Raw genomic sequence first — 24,388 nt, 5'->3', positions numbered from 1 at the left:
CATTTGTTTATGAGCAGGACAACCTTGACTTATTGTTCTATTTCTTGTCTTGCGTCTGTAGTGGATCTAAGAAGCTGGCCCTTGTGTGCAGCCACAGTGAGAGCTCAGGAGAAGCAGTGCTCATCGAGTACATGCTAATGCTGTCTGTCAGGTCAACCTGCCTGCTCTACCTTCTGCTTTCCTGGTGAGGAATGCAAAGAATATTTCAGTACTCTCTTCCAATTCAAAGACATCATTTTGATGTTTTTGACACATATAACTTTATAAACATGAGGGCTGTTCAGACCTGTCACAGACTGACACTACTTTCTTTTTTACAACCAGCTCCTGAGGAAAAAACTCTGATCACTGGGAAGGGGAGGAAGACAAATATAAATGAAGCCAGGGTAGTTTTTCTGAGACCTCTGGCTTTACCTTTTGCAGAGAAAACTATGACGACGAACAGCCGCTAGGGGTCCTCAGCAGGCTATTTTAATGCACCAGAGATGCCGCACTCCTCACCCCTCCCCTTCCCTCTCACAGACGCTGGGGGCAAAAACAACTCGAAGCGCTTGACGTCAGCCAGCCGGGGGAGCCGTGGTGTTGTGCCCATAGGTGTAGCTAAGCCTTGGAGGAGTGGGGCCTTGTGCTTTCCCTGCCAGCCAATTTTCGGCTTAAATCATTGCCCTAATGTTCTTTTAATGTGCTTCGGGGCCCTAGTGGGTAGAGTGGGTGGCAGGGGAACAGCATTTAATTTCCTTTGGAGTTTGGAATGTGCCTGACACTTCTCAAGTACTTGGGTGAATAAGAGAGTCTATAATCCTTGCAGCAGCTAGCAACTTTGGGGGCATTTCCCTTATTTGGCGAATGTCATGGCAAACTTACTTTGTGCTAGGGGAGAAGGAAAAAGGAAATGAACGTTTATGACATGTGTAATATATGTTGTGTACTTTACATCCATTTTATTATTTAATCTTCAAAATAACCTCGCAGGGAGTTAGTATTCTAAATGCTCAGATTAGTAGAGAGACATTCAGAGGGATCAAGCAATTTGCCTTTGGTTACACAGCTGATAAATGACCTAGTGGAGCCTTAGTACTGGTCCTCCTGGATCTATAGTCTGGGCTTCTGGTATTACTGTGAGAATTTTGCAAAGGGGTCTAGTCATAGTTTTATCTAGAGCTATGAAAGTACATAAAATCTATATCTCTAGAGGTGAAGTAGCACTTTTATGGATAACAAAATTGAAGCCTAAATTTAATCAGGAAAATGCTTAGGAAGCAGCTTTTCTCCACCATGCCCGACTGCAGGCTCTATTAAGGGCCTGGTGTGCTTACTATAGCGCAAGTGAAAAAAAATGTATTGCTAGGCATGGTGTGTTGTTTTGACCAGTATGACACAGATTGACTGCGATGACACCAAGTGAATAAAGGGAAGGGAGCAATTTATCTGATGAATCGCTGCTGAAGAGAAACTCATGATTCTTTGCCACATCACCAAAAAAGGTAGGTATGACAAAGCAAAAGTGCTTTAGACTTGAAGCTTGACCAAATAGTGACAGTCAATACTGTGGAAGTTCAGCAATAGGGAAAATAAATGTAAGAGTCTGTTTTTAATCAACCCTACCACAGGACCCAACCCAGTGCCTGGTACAAAGCAGGCTGTCCATAACTGCTGTATCAAAGTTAAATGACATATTGAAAATGTTGATGGAGATGGACCCTCTAAGTGTGTCCCAGATCTCCTTCTACTGAAGGACTGAATTCCCATTCCTGTTGACTTAACTCTGTCTGCTCTCCAAGCGAATCTTGGATACCTCAAAGAGACTTCTCATATTACTCCCAGTTGCTAGCAGAGAAAGGTCTTTGGCTGTGATTAGCCACAAGTGCTTACAGATTTGTAGGAAATATGCCTTATCCTCAAGCCTTATACCTTGTGCGTGGGATCATTGTGTCCTAAAGAGACCCAAGGACTTGTGAAAGTGATATGAGTCTGAGGTCCCTCGGATGAAGCATCTTAAATGTCCATCTCTTTTGGAATTTGAAAGAGCTAAATTACAATAAGAAAGACTGTAGAACAAAATACATATTCTGTAATTTTTAGTTACTTGCACATGACAGAAATCTTAACTGCAGTCATCTTAGGAGAAAATGGCAATGATGCAATTTGTGCTTCTGTTATCATCTCCTTACCCAAAGGTCTTTACAACTAATCAGTTCTCAACAGTGTCTTATAAAGAGATGAAACAACAACACTCTTTGTAAAAACATAAATGTTTTCTTTGCAGTTGAAACCAATATGGAAAGGAAGAAGATCTCAAAAGGAAAAAAAAATAAAAAATAAAAAGCAATATCTTTGGATTGAGCCCAGGGACTTGTACATGCTAGACAACTGCTCTACCACTGAACCCTATCCTCAGCCCTGTATATTTTATTTTGAGACAGGGTCTCATCAGGCTTCCCAGGCTAGCTTTGAACTTGTGATCCTCCTGCCTTAGCCTCCCCAGTGGCTGGAATTACAGGCATGTGCCACTGTACCTGGCAAAGGCAGGGTCTTAATGACATTTGTATTCATGAATGACAAGAGGTGATAGCATTTGGTAGTTAAGATGTTTTAAATTAAGAATGTTGAATAGAACACTTTTAAAATTCCAAAAGGGGAATAATAATAATATTGTTTGTGGTTTACTGGGTGCCTATTTTATGCCAGTTAGAGCTCCGTCTTAAACTCTAATTTCCTTTAATCCTTAGAAGTTTGATGTTATTATTTCCATGACTGAGGAACACCTGTAGTGGGGTTAATGCCTTTGCCTTTCATCCTATAGCTGGTGGGTTGTAGTGGCTCCTTGAGCTCTTGGGGGATGGGGCATCACTGACACTGGTGGTCATAACGTTATCTTCTTCTTCTTTTTTCTTTCCCCATTGAGGCACATGGTTTTGTCTTAAATAGTAGAGATCTTGGTTTTGTGTTGAGAGAGAGAAAAAAAAAAGCAAAGCTACAATTTGCTGACTGTCCACTGTGAACCAGTTTCTTCACACATACCATCTCTTAATTTTTACCAAACTGTCTACAAAAACCGTTTTACTTTTTCCTTTTCACAGAGGAGGAAACTGAGGCTGAGACTGTTAGAAAGTGATGGAACTGCTTGTTTCTGCACCCCACGCCTATGTCTTCTCCACCTTCCAGACCAGCTTCCCTGTGAGGAGAATCCCCAGCGATGAGGTGCCAGCTTGAGGCCACCCCCCCTGGTGGAAGTGGGAGTGTTCACAGAACCTGCAGGAGTCCCTTCTGCCTGAGTGTCAGCAGTCAGTCCTGGCTCCATACTTTCTTTGTCATCTTCCGTTCCTTAGCCAGAGACCCTAAATATGCATCTTCTATTTGTGACTCACCCTGTTTTTCTGTTTTGCTCATTATTAATAAAAATAGCTGACAAAACAAACAGTAAGACAACCCACAAAATATGAATGAACAACACATACCCACAGTCTCTCCTTTTTTTCCCTTTTGTTTTGTTTTCTTTCCCATTTTAGACACTTTGGGTGGTTAGTAAAATCTACCAGAATATATCTTACTTGTTTTTAGGATCTGTCAGAAAATTGTCATGTTGTCTTGGATCTTGAGGCTGCTGTTTAGCCCACATCCCTGTTTGACATGAGCTAAGCCTGGGACTAAGAGAATAAACAGCCGCTTGTATAACATTTCCATAGAGAGGAGATTATTCTATGACACCCAAGTGCAGAAACTTTTCTGAGTCAGGGATGAGTGAAAATGTCAAAGTTCTCCTGTGAGCTCTGAAACCAACAGCCTGCATTTTCTCTCTGCCTTTAGCATCTGGGTTTTTTCCTTTACTGATCTGAGTTGGTATTTTTCTCTCCCATTATGCTGTAAACTTTATGATATCAGCAACCAAGTTTCCTGCTTCAATCTTACTTCTAGTAGCACTTGTTTTTTTATTCAAGGTTAGTGGAAAACATCGTATGAAGATATACAGATTAGCTCTGACAAGGAATTTGGACTTTATCTTATAGTCCAGTCACAGCACCTAAGGGACATGATACATATCAAACAGCAATTATTATGCCCTGAGGGGGGTGGGGGGGGAGAAAAAGAGAGAGAGAGAGAAACATAAGGTAGTTATGTAATTAGAATCTCCAGGTAGGTAGTTTTTTTTTTTTTTTTAATCCTCTAGTAGCTCATGAAACCATCCTAACCCTTACCAGGGGCATTGGAGAGAGTGAAGAGTCACGGAAATTTTTCAGTAGGAACACGGAGAGATAAAAAAACATGTTTGGAATGACATTGTTCAGGGAATGACATTGTGGTGGGCATGAATCAGGCAGGATTCTAGTCATTTTGTTTTTAATGCCAGAAGTCTCTGAACACGGCTGATGTAGTCCCCCTGGGCCCCCAACACTTTGCACTGTGACTGATAATCCTTGCTCCCCCAGGGTTCCCTTATCATGATCCTAAAGGCAGTCATATCAGACCCCAGGAGAGGAGGCAAGACTGACAGTAGGAGGAACAGAAGGTAAATTCCATACTGTTGCCAAATACAGATCATTACCCTCAATCTTGCCCTCTTCCATTCTCTTGCTTTGCATACCCTACATATAATTCCATCCTTCTGCCCCAGCCCACCCGAGTTCTCTGTTTCCTCACCCTTTGCTAGAGCAGCAAAATTTTATTTTTAATTTAATTTAATTTTTTTTGGTAATGGGAATTGAATTCAGGGGTACTTAACCATTGAGTCATATCCCCAGCCCTTTTTATATTTATTTTTTAAAAATCATTGTTGAGAGGCCTTTATTTTATTCATTTATTTATACACAGTGCTGAGAATTGAACTCAGTGCTTCACACATGCTAGGCAAGTGCTCTACCACTGAGTCACAACCCCACCCCCACTTTTTATTTTTTGATTCAGGATTTTGCTAAGTTGTTTAGGACCTCACTAATTTGCTGAGTCTGGCTTTGAACTTGTGATCCTCCTACCTCCATCTCTCAAGTTGCTGGGATTACATACAGATGTGCACCACTGAACCAGGCTAGCAAAACTTTAAAATGGGGAAAACCCACTCTCCTTGATGCAGAGTTTTGGGTGTAAGGAGGGTCAGCTCTCCCTGCCAGGTCTGTGTTGTGGGTTCGAATGTGATCTCCAGCTCAGTTTGAAACTCTGAGTGAATTTTGTCACAGGAAGTAATTAAAGCCAGGTATGGTTGTGCACATCTGTAATCCCAGCTACTTGCAAGGCTAAGGCAGAAGGTCAGCCTAGACAATTTACAAACACTCTGTCTCAAAATAAAATAGAAAGGGTTGGGGGTATAGATGAGACGTAAAGTGCTTGTGAAGCATGTTGAAGATCCTGGGTTCAGTCCCCAATGCTAGAGAAAAAAACCAAAAAACAAAAAACTAATTGAGTGTTTGAGTATTCTTATTAATACTTTATATCCAGTTGGTGGACCAATTTTGGGAAAACAAAAACAAGAACAAAACCAAACTAAACATTGATAATAGTTTATCATGAAAGATCTGTTAGTTTTACTTGTTAACTTGGAAGACTTTAACTTATTTATTTATTTTGGTATCGGGGATTCGACTCAGGGCCACTCAACCACTGAGCCACATCCACATCCCTATTTTGTATTTTATTTAGAGACAGGATTTCACTGAGTTGCTTAGTGCCTCGCTGTTGCTGAGTCTGGATTTGAACTTGTGATCCTCCTGTCTCAACCTCCAGAGCTGCTGGGATTATAGGCATGCACCACTGCACCTGGTGACTTTAAGCTATTTTTAAATCAGGAAGTGCCTACTTATGTCACTGTGTGTTAAAGCTTGAAGATAAATCCCTTCATTCAAGGGTACTTGGGATGTGACAATTGTCTTTCTGAACAAAAGAAGCTCAATAACACAGATGCCTCAGTCACCAGCATATTTGTGCCCTGAATATTATATAGCATTAAATTCACCAGAAATACCAGCTTGTTGTAAAAGGCATATTTTAGGTGTTAAGTGCAATTCTCATTTGTAAAGAGGATTCCAAAATCAAATGCCTTTTTTATCATCTGTTTTTGTTTAAGATAGGTTCTGTGACATTTCTTAGGTTGTGGAGGAGCTAGAAGGTAGCAGGCTGGTGGTGAGCATATGGAGAGCCCTGTTGGAATCATGCCCTAAACCCCTCCTGGGAATAGCATAACTAGAGAATAAGACTCCACAATCTGTACATTTCTGAGGATTACCACAAACCTGGTTCTGTCATGGACACAGCAAAAGGCAGAGTGATGTCAAAGCTCCGTTGCCCAGGATATCTTGCTGCTGACACAAAAAGAAATTCACAGAGGAGGAAAATGTCATTTTCACACACTTACCACAGGTGTTGAAAGGTTTTGTGGTTTTTAAAAAAATCTTTTCCATAAGCAGCTCACATACACAGGAGAGAAGTCAGTTCTTTCTAAGAACACTAGAAAAATGTGTGTTTGCCAATGAAGTTAATGTGAGTCCTACACACAACTTTGTATGCAGAATTGGGGAAGAAGCAATTCGGAAACCATGGTTTCGGAAACCATGGTTTCGAAAACTGAGATTCTTTTTTCCTCAGGGCTGGAGATTGAACCCAGGGATGCTCTACCATCAAGTTTTCTGTGACCTGAATGACCATTAATTCAGGAAACCAGACTAGGGGCAATGAGAGGATGAATAAAAGACAAACAGACACAAAAATAGAGAAAAAGCTGGGGCTCAGTGGATCACTAAACCCTGGTAGAGACAAAGTGAGCCCAAACCAGCTCAGCATGTTTGTTATATAAGTTTTAACATCGAAAGAATTATTGTGAGAAAATTTCTTCAAAACAAGCAGAACCAAGGTACAAGCTGACAATTATAATTAGTGACTTACGCCCATAATTTTTTATCCCTGGGCAATTGGTCAAAAACTGATAGTTGGGCTGGGTATGTAGCTCAGTTGGTAGAGTGACTGCTTTGCATGCAGAGGGCCCTGGGTTGAATCCCCAGCACCACCCAAAACCAACCAAACAAAAAACACCCCCCAAAACCAAAAACAAAGAAACACCACCACCATCACCACTACCAATAAAAAACGTTGTAGTCCTGTGGCGGCTACAGAACCTCCTTATGAACAGGGTGTCTTAGCAACTGGGAAGTTTCCATTGTCAATGGACTGAGCATTCCCAGAAGAGGCATTGCTTCTGTTACAGGACAGCTCAAGGAATATAATTTATTCACCACTCCCAATACGAGTTACATCCCCAGCCCTTTCTATGTTTAATTTTGAGATAGGGTCTCACTAAATTGGCTAAGGCCAGTGGCCTCGTACTTGTGATCCTCCTGCTTCAGCCTATCAAGTGGTTGGGATTACAGGCATGAAGCACCACGCTTGGCTTGAAAACTGAGATTCGTATATAAAACAAAATCGTGAACACTGCATCTTAATAAATAGCACATTATGTGGAGAAGTGTAATGTGATATGCTTAAATACTTCATTAGAAGTCTATCAAAATTTTTCACCTACAAAGTAGACCCGGTAATAGCTGTGCCACAGAGCTATTGTGGAAATAGAATAATGTAACATCCAGCACACGCTTGCACATAGAGGCCTGATAATGCTTATATATAGTAAGTTAAAAGTATCAACTTTTCAAAGTGAATGTGATCAAAATATTAGGAATGTTTAAAATATGTACAGAATTTTATTTATGATGGAGACCTCCTTCTATGAGCTAATGACATTTTCACTTTACATTTCCTTTTAAACTAACTGCATTTCTTGTTTGATTACTTATCATGGAATGAAAAGTCATGTCAAGAAGTAAAGGACTAAGGGAATTTCCATGAATTGTATGTAAGACTAAAATTAAAACATTATGATAAGAAACAGTGAGAGATACTAGGTTGAATGAAAAGTTGATTAGTTGATCATTCCCAGACCTTTTCTTCCTGCATCTCATATAAAGCTGAATTCCATTATTTTTCATTTTGAGAGTATTACTTGTATTCACAATAGGCAAACAAGAAAACAAACAAAATAACAAGAAGGAAGTGGTAAAAGTTGGAAAAGCATAGAGTTCCTTATATCAAGGTCTTTATACCAGGTCTATGGATCCTGACTCCTCTGCTGAGATGGTAAAGGGAAACTCATTGATTTTTCTTCTACTTCTAGTGTTTTTGTTTGCTTTTTTTGGTGCTGGGGATTGAACCCAGGGCCTCATGCTTGCTAACCATATGCTCTACCACTGAGCTACACTCTCAGTCCTACCTCTAGTATTGAGGGTATTTATTGCATCTTATGCCTTTATTCTGTCACCTGATTACCTTTGTCAATGTCTGCACAAGCTAATTCTTTTTCAATGACTCTTCTTTCCAATTCGTACATCCACAGATGCCAGTGGAAACAACAGAACCACAGGCTTCTTGTTCTGGTGGAGAAGAACCTCTAGTCCTGGTAGCAGTTGTACATCTTCTGCCCCCGAATACCTATATTCACTTTTACTTTAAAGCTTCTCTGTGTGTATGTTGAGAGATATTCATTTTCTTGAGAAGAATTTGTCAAGTGCTTGTGTGGTGGCTTGTCACTAAACTGGAACTACATTTTCCAGAATTAACTTCCCTGTGTGTCTTACGATTGGCATTGTCCATAAGAGAAATTTGCATGACATTTGGGAGACAGAAAAGAAGCACAGCCATTTTTTTAAAAAACACTCTTCCAATTTAAAAAATTTTTAGTTGTAGATGGACAGAATACTTTTATTTTATTTATTTATTTTCACATGGTGCTGAGGATTGAACCCAGTGCCTCACATGTGCTAGGTGAGCTCTCCACCAGAGCCCCACCATAGTCCCAACACAGCCATTTTTTTTTTTTTTTTTATGTTGTGAAATTTGGTGCAGGGTAGACCCAGGCATGTTGTCACTGATCTGCTTGGCTTTACCTGGGTGACCAGGTGGAATGCACCTGGGCCTGCAGCTGCTTTGGCTTTTCTGTTTCCTGACTCTGTGTCAGTGGGTACTAGCTGCTTCTTCAGTTTTTGTGGTGGAGGTTGGAGATAGTAAGAGAGAGATGTGGGTTCCAGCTTCTGCTTTTTCTCCACTTTACATCCAGATATTTCACCAACTATGGTTCCAGCTTACCTGTAGCAACCTTGGGCTTCTCATCAGATACAGAGGAAACATCCAGTTCCTCTCTTTCATATACTCAGTGGCTCTGCTTCTGTGATTGACCCGTAACTGATGCAGTATGCTGAAACCAGATGCTGTGCTGGGCTTTGGAGGTAACAGTGCTGTCAGGTAAGTACTCTCCTCACTTAGGGAGCTCAAAATCTAGTTTGAGATATTATTATTATTATAATACAAAAGGAATAATATATGGCATTTAATTTTTTAATCAAACTGAAATTTTTAATAATACCCTTTTCATAGCACTTTTTACTTTTTAAAGATCTTTCTTGCTCTTTTATCACTGACACAATATCTTTACAGCTACAAAGAAGACTAAGCCCAGATTTGAGATTTCCCTTAAGGTTAAGCAGAGATTTAAGACTACTACCCTATGGCCACAAGATTTGTAAGCAGAAGAAATTTAATTTTCTAGCATTGTTTTAATGAAATAGTTATGAAAATAAGTCAAATGTCTTAGTTTCATGGAGTAAATATTACTAACAATTGTGTTTACATATTATTAGAATATTTAAAAATCCAGAAAAAACACCAAAGATACATATTAATGGGATAATTGGTATCTCAGAAAAAAATCACACTGGAATTTTTGACTTTCAAATAATTGTCTTGATGTCAAGTAGATGTTATCATAGAAATATGAGCAAAATGAAATATCAGCTGTTTGGTGACCTTTCCTTTGATGCTTAGTTTCTTACAATTGGCATCCACAGGCTTCACTTTAGATCAGCTACACCACAAAGTGACAGGAGAGAAGCTGAGATCAGGGCTGATACTTTCACTGGAGGTGATTGTCTTCCATCTACCTACCTGAGGGGCATAGTTGGAGTGATAGGCACTTCTGCCAATTATACCACCTAGATGGACATTGACAAGAAATAACAGTCATGACAGAGTTTCCTGCAGAGCCAAGAACTGCTGAGTGGGTAGATCAGTAATCTAGCCAGCTCCAGATCTGTCTGTCTTTGGCAGTAAAAGCAAGTTTATTATCCTCTGTTATGTAAGGATAAATGGCTATCATCCTTAATGTGTTTTTTAAAAAAATGTTATTATAAAATTAATATGTGTTGGTTTATAAAATTAAATTCTACAGAAGGTCATGGGAAAAAAGTAAAAGATTCCCTGGTTTTCCTCCCCTAATCACACTACAGTTAGTCATATTCAAAAAATAATGTATACATTTAAATTTTTTTTTAGTTGGGATGGACACACAATATCTTTATTTATTTGTATGTGGTGCTGAGGATCAAACCCAGTGCCTTACACATGCCAGGCAAGTGTGCTACCACTAAGCTACAACCCCAGCTCAATTTTTCAGACATTTTTAAGCCTAGGCATTCATTTAACAAGTGTTTGCTGAGTGCCCACTAATTACTAGGCACTATTCTCAGTACTAGAATTATAGTAGTGAACAAAATAGACAAAATAATAATAATAATATTCATTTAGTTTTTCACTTAGCCTCTGGCAACACATACATATGTATTAGTATAGATTAGCACCTCTAACAACTAGGCCCTACATTATTAATATCTCCAAATTCCAGAAATGTATTCTTGCAAATGTAATATGATTGGGTTGGGAACGGTCATTCAGGTACTCAGCAAGGTAGGGGCTCTGCTATCTTAAAGAAATGGATTCTAAGTTTTCAGAATATTTGGTGCTATTTTGATCATCTGGCCATGGAAGACAGGGTCATGAGGAGGTTTCTTAGGGCTAGTCTTGGAAGTTGGAGCAACACATCTCTACTAAATTTTCACTGGCTAGAATTCTAGGATCTCTCTCTCTCTCTCTTTTTAAAAATATTTATTTATTTATTTATTTATATTTATACATGACAGCAGAATGCATTACAATTCTTATTACACATAGAGAGCACAATTTTTCATATCTCTGATTGTACACATAGAATACTCGTGTCTTCATACCTGTACTTTGGATAAGAATGATCAGGATCTCATCACATCATTTACTACCTGTGTATTCCTGGGAAAATTACTTAATATATCTGTTCCTCTGATTATTTATCTGTAAAGCATAATAAGAATGTCCACCTCATAAGGCTTTTATGTTGATTACATTATACAAAATTATACACTATAAAATCTTTTGCAGGGGCTGGGGCTGTAGCTCAGTTGTAAAGTGCTTGCCTTGCATGTGTGAGGTACTGGGTTCAGTCCTCAGCACCACATAAAAACAAATATGTGTTCATCTATAACTAAATAAATATTTTAAAAATGTAGAGACTAGTATCAACATTATTAAAAAAAACAAAACTTTTTGGATAGCTCTTGCTACAACATTAGAGCTCAATAAATGTTGGCCACGGAAAGCAATTTATTTTTGTGCCAGAAAGAAGAAGGAAATATGAATTTTAGTGAGAAGTCAGCTGTTTCTGCTCAATAGGTCTAAACTTTTTTTTTCTATAAACAAGTAGGATCAAAGTTTACTCTTCTGAAATAGTTTTTACCTTAACATGGTCCAAATATTTTCTCATGTTAGAACTATAAATCTACTTGTCACTTTTAACAGATTAAATATTTGTCTTCATTGCATATGGATGTATTGCAATATATTTTACTCTATGATTGACATTTAAAGGATGTCTAACATTACAAATGTTAAATAAAATTTGTGAGATGGACTTAAATTTAAAATTTGATTGAACTTAGCTCCTGCTCTAGTCCCAATATACCAAATACCAGGCTGAAAGTAAGATGTTTACATGACCTTCTTAGAAATCCAGAGAATGGGGAGAGTGAGGAAGAGAAAGGGAGAGAGAGAAGCTAATTTCAAAATGGGACAGTTTTCACTTATATGATAATAAAATACCCTCTGCTTTAACTTTTATGAGGAAACTAACTTTGAAACAACCCATCTACTTTTGTTCTGTTTCTGCTTATTCAGCCCTTTTGTGCTTATAAATCCAATACTAATGCAAAATCTTCTGCTAAGCTTATCAGAATGCTCATTCTATTACACACACACACATACACACACACACACACATATATATATATATATATATATATATATATATATATATATATATATATATATATTCTACAGAATGAGGTGTTGTCTTATTTCGGAAACACACACACATACACAAAACACAAAGCCAACTAAGATCTTTCAACTAAATTTGTTGTAATTTTGTCTTTTGACACAAACTTAGATGAATATTCTTTTACACATATCATAGTGCATATCTATGCTATATACTATTAATTCTTGGAAGTGAAATTTCTAACTTGTACTATCATAACAATTCATGGAATCATTTGGTTACTAAACACAAAAAAAATTTAGTATTTTGTGGGGTCTACTTTTTGGTTAATTGTAAGTCGAATCTTACCTTATTACATTATTCCCCACTGTAAACCAAAAGGAGGAAGCTATTAAAAATTTTATAAAGAGATTTTATTTTTCACGGCAGAAGAGTTCAATTTATAAGGAAGGACTATTAATAATAGCTGTCATTTACTAAGTGTTTATTTTATTTCTAAGTCTTCCCAAAACCAAATCATTATGTTCATTTAACAGATGACAAAACTAAGGATCAGAATTTTTATGTAAATTGATTCAAATCACGTAGGAAGTTTATTGTAGAGCTGCTATTGGTCTCAGTTTTGCCTAATTACAAAATCCCTTTTCTATGTGAGCCATTCTGAAAAAAGAGGAAAACCATTGCTCTTCAGGCTCATTCTGACATTAACTGGGAGCAGAACTTAAACAGACAGGCTGGACATTAGCAGCAGCATCACCTTGATGGTCCTTGGTGGGGATAGCTCCTACAGTCCTTCAGTCCTCATTTCACTTGATCTTCTCCAAAGCTGGGCAGAAGCCCTGTCAGTCACACCTGGCACCCTGGTACTTAACCTGACTGCACCATCTTTCCTGTTCTACTCAGATTGCCTCCTGCTTTATCTCACTCACAAGAACTGGGCTTCTCTGTGTGGTCTATGAAAAAAACCGTACAGATATTAACTAATAAAATGTTTTAAAACATGCTGGAATGTTGGACCTAGTAATTTGCATTTCAAATAAGTTCCCTAGGCAATTTTAGACATTTTAAGATTAAAGAACTACTTTATTTGGGAAATGGGAAGACCTTCAACTACTGTTTACAAGGGGGCCTGATAATTTATTAAGTATTCATTAAATATATATACATACATATATATGTATATATATATATAATAATAATTATTATTTTAAACCACTCTGTAGTTCCTAAACATACTGGCCAATCTTTCTTTCTTTGGCACCTATTAGGAACATGGTAGGAGCTCAATAAGCATTTGATAAAAGTTTTAACCAAATAAATAAATGGCAAGGAGTTAAAAGAGATAGGTTCTAGTTATATTCACTTTGTATTGAGTCTGTGAATTTGGGCAATTAGCAAAACCTCTCTGAACCTAAATTTCCACATTAAATAGATGGAATAATTATATGCATCCACATATCTCACAGCCTCATTGTGGATACCAAATCCTGACATGAAATTACATGTATAAACCACTTAACAATGTCTGGTATAGAGCAATTGCTGAATTAAAATGGTGTCCATTGTAATGAGAACAATAATGCCTATAAAAATGCTCCATAAAGCACCATGAAGATATTAAGCATTGTAACTGTTCTCATTATGTACTTAATGAATGAGGCTGCATAGACAATTGTACTTGTCCATAAAATAAGTGGTTTCTGGAAAGTCCAGCAGCAGTGTTTGATGTGCAAAAGGGTCCAGAGAAAGACAGGAGGTGAGCTGCGGCCTCCAACTACTTGCTTCCTGTTTGGTCCTGAAAAGAAGGCCAGGAGGACAGACCCACAGAAGTGCAGGCAACCTCCCTTGAGGGAACACTGCCTTCTGGACCAGCTCTTGCACAGCACCATAACAGGTGCCTCTAGTCAGGTTGGAATGGGAGTTTGCCAAATGAGAGCACAGCCTGATGAGTAATCTCCATTGGTTTCTTGTCCTACATCGAAAATAAAACAGAAATTTCACATGTGAAAAAGTCAATTTCAGGCCCTGGTTTTTGACATTTTGCCAGTTTGGGGCTTTATCATCCTTCCACTGACAAATCACATTTTGATCCACTTCAAAGGGCTTTTCCATTAAATTAACAAATAACCAGGGCTTAAGGGAGCATTCCTGTCTGCCACACATTTGCAAATTTGCAGTGTGGGTCTCCACGGAAGATCTCAGGTCTAATGGATTTCAATTTTTTAAGTAAGCTATATGTTTTGAGGCTACTTTAGAGGTTTTGGAAGATAGCAAAACTGTCTGAAGACAGGAATTGCCAGTGGACATTTTTTAGCTACAAGTAAAATCTTGTCAAACAGATACTTCTCAATACAATTAGTGGGGATAAATGTTCATATAAAGGGAAAAATCAATCCAAAAACATGGACATTCCTCTAAATTATACAATGTAACTATCAAAGAAGAAAATATTAATTTGTTGACGTATCATATATATTTCAGAGTACCCATTCAGCTGAACAATGTTTAGGGATAATTTACTTTGTAAAAAAATCTGCAGTTTATGATTATGGTCTGTGGTCAATTACAGTGTCCCACAGGTCAAGTTTAATTACCTGGTTTATTTTATTTTATTTTAGGTATTTGGGATTGAACCCAGGGGTACTCTACCATTGAGCTGCATCATCAAAAAACTTTTGTTTTTTTATTTTGGGACAGGATCTCACTAAATTGCTTAGGCTGGCCTCAGAATTGTGATCCTCCTGCCTCAGCCTCCTGGGTGTCTAGGATTATAGGCCTGTACATCTAGCAGTCAAGTCTAATTGGAGGAGGAATAGCACTATTATGATTTGGATATGAAGTGTCACCCAGGAAACTCATGTATTGGAAACATGATATCTAATGAAGCAACATTGCTAAGAGGTGACATGATTAGATTATGAGAGCTGTAACTTTATTGATGGATTAATCCATTGGAATGGATTACCAGGTGATAACTGGGTGGGTTGTAGCTGAAAAAAGTAAGTCCCTGGTGGTATGTCCTTAGAGATTAATTTTTGTCCTTATCTCCTTGCTTTCTCTCTTGGTTGCCATGAGCTGAGCAGCTTTCTTCCACCATGATGTTCTGCCTTCTCTTGGAGTCAGAGCAATGGAGATGGCTGACCATGGACTGAACCTCTGAAACCATAAGCTAAAATAAACTTTTCTTCCTCTAAGTTGTTCTTGTCAGATATTTTGGTTACAGTGATATAAAGTTGACTAACACAGGTACCTTGTTGCAGAAAGTTCTTTTTGTGAGACCTGGCTCAAGGAGATGAGCTAGCCAATCAGATTCTCACTCTTGAGGACATCCACTAGTAGAAGGAAGTTGAAGTTGGTGTTCAGTAAGACAAGTAAATCTGAGTTTGGTGTGACCATTATAGCCATATCCAAACTGTTCAGGCTTGCAGGCAAAAGTCTGGCTGCTAGGAGAACTCAAAATCTATTCATAGGGAGTTTACTGTGTTCCTGAGGTGCTGACAGAGAGTATCCTTTGATCTTTATGGTTTCTCCCTTTTTTTTTTTTTAGTTGTTGATGGAACTTTATTTATTTGTATGTGGTGCTCAGAATTGAACCCAGTACAAGCAGTTTTCCACTGAGCCACAATCCTAGCTCCATGGTTTCTCCATTCTGAAACCCCACAGGCTGAACTTGTTCTTTCTCTTGTTCTTAGATCACTCCAAGATTCTGATCTGTATAAAACCTCCTCTCACTTGCTAAAAAAGTCTTTGCTCTTTCAAGTCAATGGAAGTCTAATTAGAGCAGACCAGTTTTGCCCACCTCTGGAACATCTCATACTTTCCTTGACTTTTCTCTCTGATCTTCCTGTGCTTGGAATAAGTAGTTTTGACTTCTTCCTTTCATTTGCATTTTTGTTCCTTTTTTCTGGAATATCCTTCTCTTAGCTCTTTGCACATTTGATTCTTTCTCATCCTTCACATCTGAGACCTTACCTCCCCTCTTCAGGGAGATGATTGCTGTTCACTCAATCCAAGATCATACTCTAGTTATATTCTGTCTCCTTGCCTATTTATTTCTTTCAATCATGATGGCTCTAATTTGTCCTTTTCCTGCCTTCTTCATCAAAAGTTAAACTTCATGAAGGCAGGGCCATTGCTTAATTTATTCACTGCAAATTCTGAGTGCCTGTCAAGGGTTCAATAGGTATTTGTTGAGCAAATGTGATCCTGATAAGTTTCTTAGTTTCAGGCTCTGCTGAGGCCAGTCCTAACTTCCTGATCCTAAGTATCATGGGATAATTCTGTGCCCTTATATTAAGCCTCCTTTTTGCCTAAGCAAGATTGAATGAAGTTCTTTAAAAGACAAGCATGTTTTGATGAATATATTCTTTTTCTCCTCTAATTTGCATATAGTCATAAGTGAAACATATATGTAGTAATATTGAAATATTTGCTTAAGTAATCATTTGCTGTACATAGAGAAATATGGCGCTATAGAATAAGATCATTGGAGGCAGGCAGCTTTTCCGGTTGGAAGCTTATAATTGCTCATTGTCTGATATACAAAGTCTGAATTTGGCATATAGAAGGTATTTTGGGTGCTCTTGTTTTGAAGTTCAATTTAAGAATTTGATGTTCAGAATCATGCACTGAGACTTTGTGTGTAAAGTCAATCTGACCAAAAATGATCCATTTGTGCCACTTTTATGGTTTCTTTTTCTCTAAATAGCAGTGGTGTGTTGATAAAACATCTCGTGTTTACACATGTATGGGAAAAGCTGTAGTCACCAAATGTTTAGATTTATTCTAATGTATTATTTTTTCTTTTGCTTATGAATTCACTTTATCTTAAATATAAGGCATAGTAAGTCCCTTTAGGCTTCATTTCTTAACAATCTCACCTTATTTATTTACTGTCTTGAAAGGTCAGATACATGGGGGTAGCCCATTTGATAAAATATTAGATGCTCTAACCATTTTAATAAAAGAATAACAAAAATTGCCCATATAGTTTGCAAAGAAAATGGGAACAGGGGAGCTCTATAGACTTAATCCAGTGCCTTTTTAAAGGAAGTAACAGAGTTGAAGCTAAAGAAAGGGAGTGAGAAAGTATCTTTGTGTAAAGTTGTTGGGGGGCAGTGGCTTGTTCTTTCCCCTTCAGGAGTGTAGAGGGAAAATGCATCCTTTTTTAACTCACATCTAGGGAGAAGTGTTTTGAGAGGGCTAAATCAATGTTTGCTGTGTCTCCTAAAGTTTAGGGGCATACACAAGACTAGTGGTTGACTTACATTGAAGAAGACTAAAGACAAATATAGCAGGAACCACTGATAGCAGAGGGTAGTGGATAGCGATGAAGTATTGATTGATGTGGAAAGGAGGTGTGAATTCCTATTGGCCAGGTGAACACCACAGAGGATAGCTAGGTGGAAGCTGCATGATAGATCTTTTAAAAATGGAGAGACTGCTAGAATGAGGAGAGTGAAGTAGTAAGCTGTGGGCCCACCTCTGTGGAAAGGAGGCAAGGAATGAGAGATAGAAAAAGGTTACTTGGAGGATATACACCATGAGGTGTATGTACAGGGTGGAGGTCAGCCCTGCCCAGCCACCATGCTCAGAGCACACTAAGGACAGATCATGAGAAGGTAAGACCTCTGTTTCTTTTTTTTTTTTCTTTAATTCCTTGCCTCTCAGCTCCAAAAGCATGGGGAGGCTGTGGTGAAAGTTTTGGGAATTGTAGCCAGGAAGCTGAGGGAAGAAGAACTGGTACTGTGGAAAAGGAGAAGGTTGACCAGATAGCCCACTCTCTCCCCTGCTGCAGGTTTCTGCCTGAAATAAATGTGAACAAAAGAAGAGAAAATGGAAGTTTTACATTAAATGGGAATAATAGGATGTCTAGAAGTAACTGAAAAAACTATATGATTCCAGTTTTTATCTGAGGACAAGGATAAAGGTGAGGGGATTTTCAGGGATATTTGTGATAAAAGAACAAACTTAGATTTCACCCTTTTGAATTCTACCTGTTTAGCATAACAGTTACCTATATAGTTACCTACAGCATAATAATAACATAGGAAATACAAGTAAAAATACATGTAGTTTTATAATATGTAGTTTTAGCTTCTGTCTCAGGAACCATGCCTTGAAATCTATTCATCTAGACATAGTCAAGACTTATTTATTCCTACTCCATGGAGCTCTCCTCTCCAAACCTGGGCTGTGGGTATTCACCTCAGGTGTCATTAGTTTTGAAGGCTTTTTCTGCTTGAGCTACTCATGTCCATAGCATTTTCTTTGATATTGGTCCTGTGAGGCTTCTTAGAGTCTTATATATTTTGAATGCTTTTCCTATGAAAGATGGAATTTTTTTTGTTGAACTTTTTATTAAGCTAAGAGGGCATTGTAGTGTTGACCACTAGTAATTACTGAAGATTGTTACATTAATAAAACAAACTAAGAGCTAGATGTGGGTGGCCTGTAAACTCACTCAGGAGGTGGAGGCAGGGGCTCCCAAGTTTGAAGCCAGCCTTGGCAACTTAATGAAACCCTATCTCAGAATAAAATAAATAAAAATAAAAAAGGCTAGAGATGTAGCTCAGTGATAGAGCACTTGCCTAGAAAACACAAGACCCTGGTTTCAATTCCCATTCCCACAAAATTACGTACATGTATACATACATAAATAAATAAACAAAAGAAAGCAAAATGAAAAAAAAAAGACCCTTTATCTATTTATCCCAGCTTTCAGGTTTTAAATGAGAGTAGATCATTTAAAATTATAATTATAGATCAGCCCTAGACTGTAGGGTTGGGGCTGTAGGTCAAAGGTAGAGGGCTTAACTAACACACAAGAGGCCCTGGGTTCAATACCCAGCATTGCAAAAGTGAAAATACCCCAAAGGTTCCAGACTGTACAAATTCTGGACAACTAATTCATGTTGTGAGGCCAGGTATCCCAGTTTGCTCAGTTACTCTGCTCCCCTGAACCATGATTCCAACTTGAAGTAGTGTTGTTCAGTGGTATAGTTTCTAACAGATGAAAGAGCCACTCCTCTGTTTAAGGCTTATGTGGTGTTGGCATTCATTATCGGCATGTAAAGATTATACAGACAGATGGTAGATTGTGGCCATCTTGCAAATATAGTTCTATAATCATTTTTGCAGATGGAAAATGTAATGATGAAAAAAGGAAAGAATTGGTTCTAAAGCACGGGAAATATGTTCAAACAGCCATTTTCTCCAAAACAAACTTGACCAACTTTGGCATAAGATCTTGGCATGCACTTGTTATTTTTCCCTTCAAGGCAAGATTTGCTTTTCAGGTTTTTTTGTGTCCATGAAATTTCTTTTCTGATTTTTGGAAATTCCCATGTGGTATTTAAATTAGTAGTCAATAAATCACACATGTAATAAGTGACATTAATGAAATTATGAGAATTTGGTTGAAGATGATCTGTTTTGAAGCCAATGTGTGCCTGTTCCTACAGCTTATATCTTTGTCCCTCCTGATACAAATGGTCATCAAGGTTTTAAGTATAGCCCCTCTGGAAAATTTCCATATGTCCCTTTTATGAAAATGTTTAGTTCACATTTTAAGAATCCTGCTTTGAGATTTTATCCATTTGCCCACTGTAGTTTATTTTGCTAATTCAATTATGTTAAACAATAGCAAAGGTAAAATACTCCAGAATCTAATTTTATTTCATCTACTTTTCATCTTTCCTGAATGTTTCTTATTGTTATTTTACTTGCTTTAAGTTGTATTTTTAGAGGATTTTTTTCCATAGAGTGTTTTCATTAAGTACAAATCTCATCAATTTTATATTTAAAAAGGAATTTTATCACAAATATTACCCAGTAAGAAGTCATTAAATTTCCAAGTGTTTTTTTCTCCAAGTGTTTCTAGAAATTTTATTTCCTTTTCATTTCACGTAAACGATGGTCCTTGCTTTCAAAATACTTCCTCAGTAACAAAAACTATCAGATATATTTTCCAAAGATGATCCAAAATACAAGCATAAATTTTTTTGAGAGTCCTTTCTCTCAGGTTTAAATAAAATTTTATAGTATTCTGAGAGTCTCTTGACCTTTCTATAACTCTCAGTGATGTTACTTCTGTCATCCTCCAGTGACATATCGTTACAACTTACAGGTCTCACAGCAGTTCTGGCCCACCCAGTTAACATGGAAAATAATACTCAAAAGAAAAGTAAGTTAATATCTGTATCTCTAAGAGGACTTTATAATAAAATATCAAATGTTTACACACATACACACACACACACACCAGACTGTACAACTTCTGATTGTAGTAGATATTCCCAACACTAGAAAACACCAGAAGATGAAAATGATGTGGCCAAATGGCTCCATGCTGCCATTTAGAAGTTTCAGAAAACTTCTAGAATAGCTACAGGGCAATCAAAGCTAGTTTCTTGGATTAGCTTGATTAACTTTTGGAATAAGACCACTCCCTTTTCTTTTTTACTTTGACACGTAATGTCATTAATACTCTTTTGTTCCCCCTGTAATTAAACAATACTAGAGAGGTATTTCAGGGTGCTTGCAGCAATTGCTGGTTAGACTATGAATGGATAACTGACCTCCAATTCTTTGTACTGGTCAGCAGCCTGAGAAACCTGGATGTAACAGAGAAGCCTGACCAGTCAGATTTTCTCTGGTGAGATTTTTGTACTCAGACTCAGAGACAACTAAAGCTATGAACAGAGTTTGAAATGAAAAGTCGCATAGAGTAGGCACTGGGCAGTTATTTGGGGGCAATATGCAACATAGTTAAGAAAGGAAACAGATTGAAAGAGAAGAATGGAGTTAACTTACAGAAAAAACAGCAGTAAGAAACCTAAAGAGAAAGACACAAGAGAAGAGAGAGCTGGGACCTTGAGTTTTCCTGTGTTCATATTCCAAGAAGCCTGGCTTTCTTTTGCTTCTCCATATTGAAATCCATGAAATCTCTGTATTCTCGTTTCTCTTTTCACTAGAGCTAATTTGAGAAGATTTCTGTTATTGTATCTTGGGATAATATTTTGACATAGTAACTAAGGTTTTATTTTTGCTCTGGACTTCCTGTTTTCCTTCTTTCGCCCCATTTTGGCAGCATGGAGACTTTTCTGTTTCTTATTCATGGGATAGGGTTGTTAACAGCAGAATTCTAAAGCAGGATGAACAGTCAAGGCTCAGCATTTGAGCTTATCAAGCTGACTTTAATAAATGCATGGTAGAGAGGATCACTTTGAGTTAAAAAAAAAAAAATGGATCAAGGGCCAAGACCCCAGCATCCTTGGACCACAGAGAGCCAGCAAGAGGAAGGATAAGAACCCGGAGGACTATGAAGTGCCAAGAACCTGATTAAACAAAGACACCAATGAAGCCATCTCAGTTTTACCTACAAATGAATGAATCAAATTTTCTGCCATCATGGGAAAATTGAGGCCTGAGAAGAAAGTAAGTCCATTTATTGAAAATTTTAGATTTAAAGTCAATTTAAAAGAGTTATTATCATCTGAGTTTATAGCCTGTGAAAATTGTACCCAGGATATAAAGTCATAAGAAAACACAGCCATTTCAGAAGGAAAATTGTACAAAGAAATAAAAATAATATATTTCCTCCTCTAACACATATAAAAAACAGCCTGGGATAGGCACTCATGAATAAAAACCCTATCCTAGATTAGAACAATAGCTGTCATTTATTGAATGCTCCTGAGCTCTGAGATAAGAATTTTGCCTTAAAGTCTCATTTCATCTGTATCCATCACATGGCAGTAGACTTTTAGCACACCCATTTTACAGATAAGAAAACTGAGACCTAATAATATCAAGACCCATGGTTTCAAAGCTATCCCACCAAACTGCTAAAATGACACAGTTACCAGCTGCCTCCACTAGGACTAAAAGCTCCTTGAGCAGGATCCACATTCCATTGGTGCTATGCAAACTTCATCTGTTTCGGTGGTTGTTTATGGAGCACTTTGATATATGTAGAGCTCATGTTCTTTAGAATCAAACTTGGGTTTTAAATATGGATTCATTAATCATAAGCATGAGAACTGGGGAGAGTTAATAAACCTCTCTGAGCCTCACTTTCTGATCTATAAAGAAAGGCAATTTTGCTTCTCTTGTAACATTGTTGAGAGAATAAAATAATCCAGAGCATGAGAGTGTAGTATGTGTTCATTTATGGGACTTGCAATGGACTGAAAGCTTATGTCCAACCTCTACCCCAATTCACATGCTGAAATCCTAAGTACTAAATGATAGTGTCAAATTCCTAAGTACCAAAGAGGTCGGGACTTTTGGAGGTGAGTAAGTTGAGAGAGTGGAACCCTCATGGATGGTATTAGTGCCCTCAAACAAGAAACTCCAAGTCGGTCATCATTATACAAAGTTCATGTATGAAGATGTGAATTTGGTGTCAACATACCATATATACAGAGATTTGATAAATTGTGGTATAAAGGTGTATTAAGAATTGTAATGCAAAAAAAACTTATGAATGTAATGCACTCCACTATTGTCATGTATGTAAGAAATAAAACAAAAACAAAAACAAGAAATTCCAGAGACCCCACACCCTTTCACCCTGTGAAGACACCATGAGAAAAACCAGAAAGTGGATCCTTATCAGACATGAATCTGCTGATACTTTTATCCTGCATTTCCCAGTTTCTAGAACTGTGAGGAATACATTTCTATGTTTATAAGCCACAGCTTTATGCTGTACCGTTAGAGAAACCTGAGTGGACTAACATGGGAGCTATTATATACCTGATGCCTAACTCAGAAGATATTCAGAAATGTTTGTTCAATAAATGAGTGTATAAAAACCATTAAGCCTTAAGGATCATTATTCAGAAAACTTAACATTTATTTTACAACACACAGATTTGAACTGAGAAAACTATTTTTGAAAATAGCATGCTCTTTTTAACAGAATTGGGAGAAAAAGGGACATTTCAACTATTTACGGTCTCTTTATTCCTGCCATTTTTTTTTAATTTGGAAAATATGCTCTTACAAAGGCTATCCCTGTGGTAAAGCATTAACAAATTAAACCAAATGTCATTAAGTCTGTCTCATTCCTCATTCATGTGGAACGTTAGTAGATCACATAAGTGAGCATACTAATTCTCTATGCTCTGTATTTTTCCATTTTTCAATTGCTCTCTACTTTGCCATGCTTATTTAATTAAGGATTGGCTACTTATCAGGCTGCAGAAGGATTCTTTTTTGGTGCCTTCTGTAAAGCTAAAGGGGAGAGGTGTCTCATTGGCATTTTTCAGACATCTCTGACTTGGCTCATTCATATGCATGGGCCCTCCTAGTTGGGCTTTCTCTGTGTGAATTGCTCTTAACAGATTATTCTCTCTCAAGCCCTTTGCATTCACAGAAAGCTACTTCCAAAACCAAAAGGAACATTAGCAGCAGGTGAAATCTCTATTATTGGTAGTTAGATAGGAATTCTAATTGATTTCAAATATTAACTGTTATTTCCTCTGAACTTTCCCCACAAGTAGTTCACTTACAGATGTTCGAATTTAGGACTTTGCTCTAGACAAGGATGCTTTTGTCAGAATAGAGTTCTTAACAGTAGTAGATGAAGCAGACAATTGTGATGATTACTTAATAAACTTAAAAGTATCATCTAGATTACCTTAGGGTTAATAACAGCTTGAGTGTCACAAAGACTTTTTGCTTGATTAAACTTTAGATGGGGCTCCAGACCCATTAGTATACCTCCTTGTATGATCTAGCTTTAGCAAGAATCTAAATCAGTTTAGTAAGAACTCTCCATGCTTAATTCTAGCTGCCCTTGTATCTGATTGGGATCTGAATCTCCTGTCCTCCACATGATTGATGTCTGATCACCCTGGCCTGTCTGCTGCTAGAGCCCTGATAGGTTGGAGGAGCCAGAATCATCTCTACTCCTGATTCTTCCTCTTAATAATTTTCCATGTTCTGATCCCCTCCTTTTGAAGTATAATCTTCATGAAATCAGAGGAGAGTCTAACAGAAATCATTCTACAGGGGCTGGGGATGAAGTTGAGTGGCAGAGTGTTTACCTAGCATGCTCAAAACCCTGGTTGAAATCCCCAACAACACCACCATAAATAAATAAATAAGAAATCTTCTCATAGGCCTAAAGTGCATTGAATATATAGGCAGTCTTGGCCTTAGCTTTACCCACCCATTTTGTAAGTTCCCTTATAAAAGAGCACC

General features: G+C 37.7%; 1 protein-coding gene across 1 annotated transcript in view; it reads left to right on the top strand.

Annotated features, from left to right (window-relative positions):
- LOC124102757 (sel1-repeat-containing protein YbeT-like) overlaps nucleotides 1-3,418 on the top strand; it is a 135,520-nt gene extending 132,102 nt beyond the window's left edge. Inside the window, exon 6 of the mRNA XM_046459222.2 lies at nucleotides 3,081-3,418. Coding sequence (XP_046315178.1) covers nucleotides 3,081-3,200 — 120 coding nt within the window. The 3' untranslated portion in view covers nucleotides 3,201-3,418. The remainder of the gene's footprint in view (nucleotides 1-3,080) is intronic.
- Nucleotides 3,419-24,388: the final 20,970 nt, after the last annotated feature.

This window comes from Marmota monax, unplaced genomic scaffold (genome assembly GCF_021218885.2).
Source record: "Marmota monax isolate L192 unplaced genomic scaffold, Marmota_monax_Labrador192_F-V1.1 WCK01_AAM20220418_F8-fsc00002, whole genome shotgun sequence".
NCBI lineage: Eukaryota > Metazoa > Chordata > Mammalia > Rodentia > Sciuridae > Marmota > Marmota monax.
The sequence above is the reverse complement of the archived record's forward strand: the minus strand, read 5'-3'. Positions and strand labels throughout refer to the sequence as shown.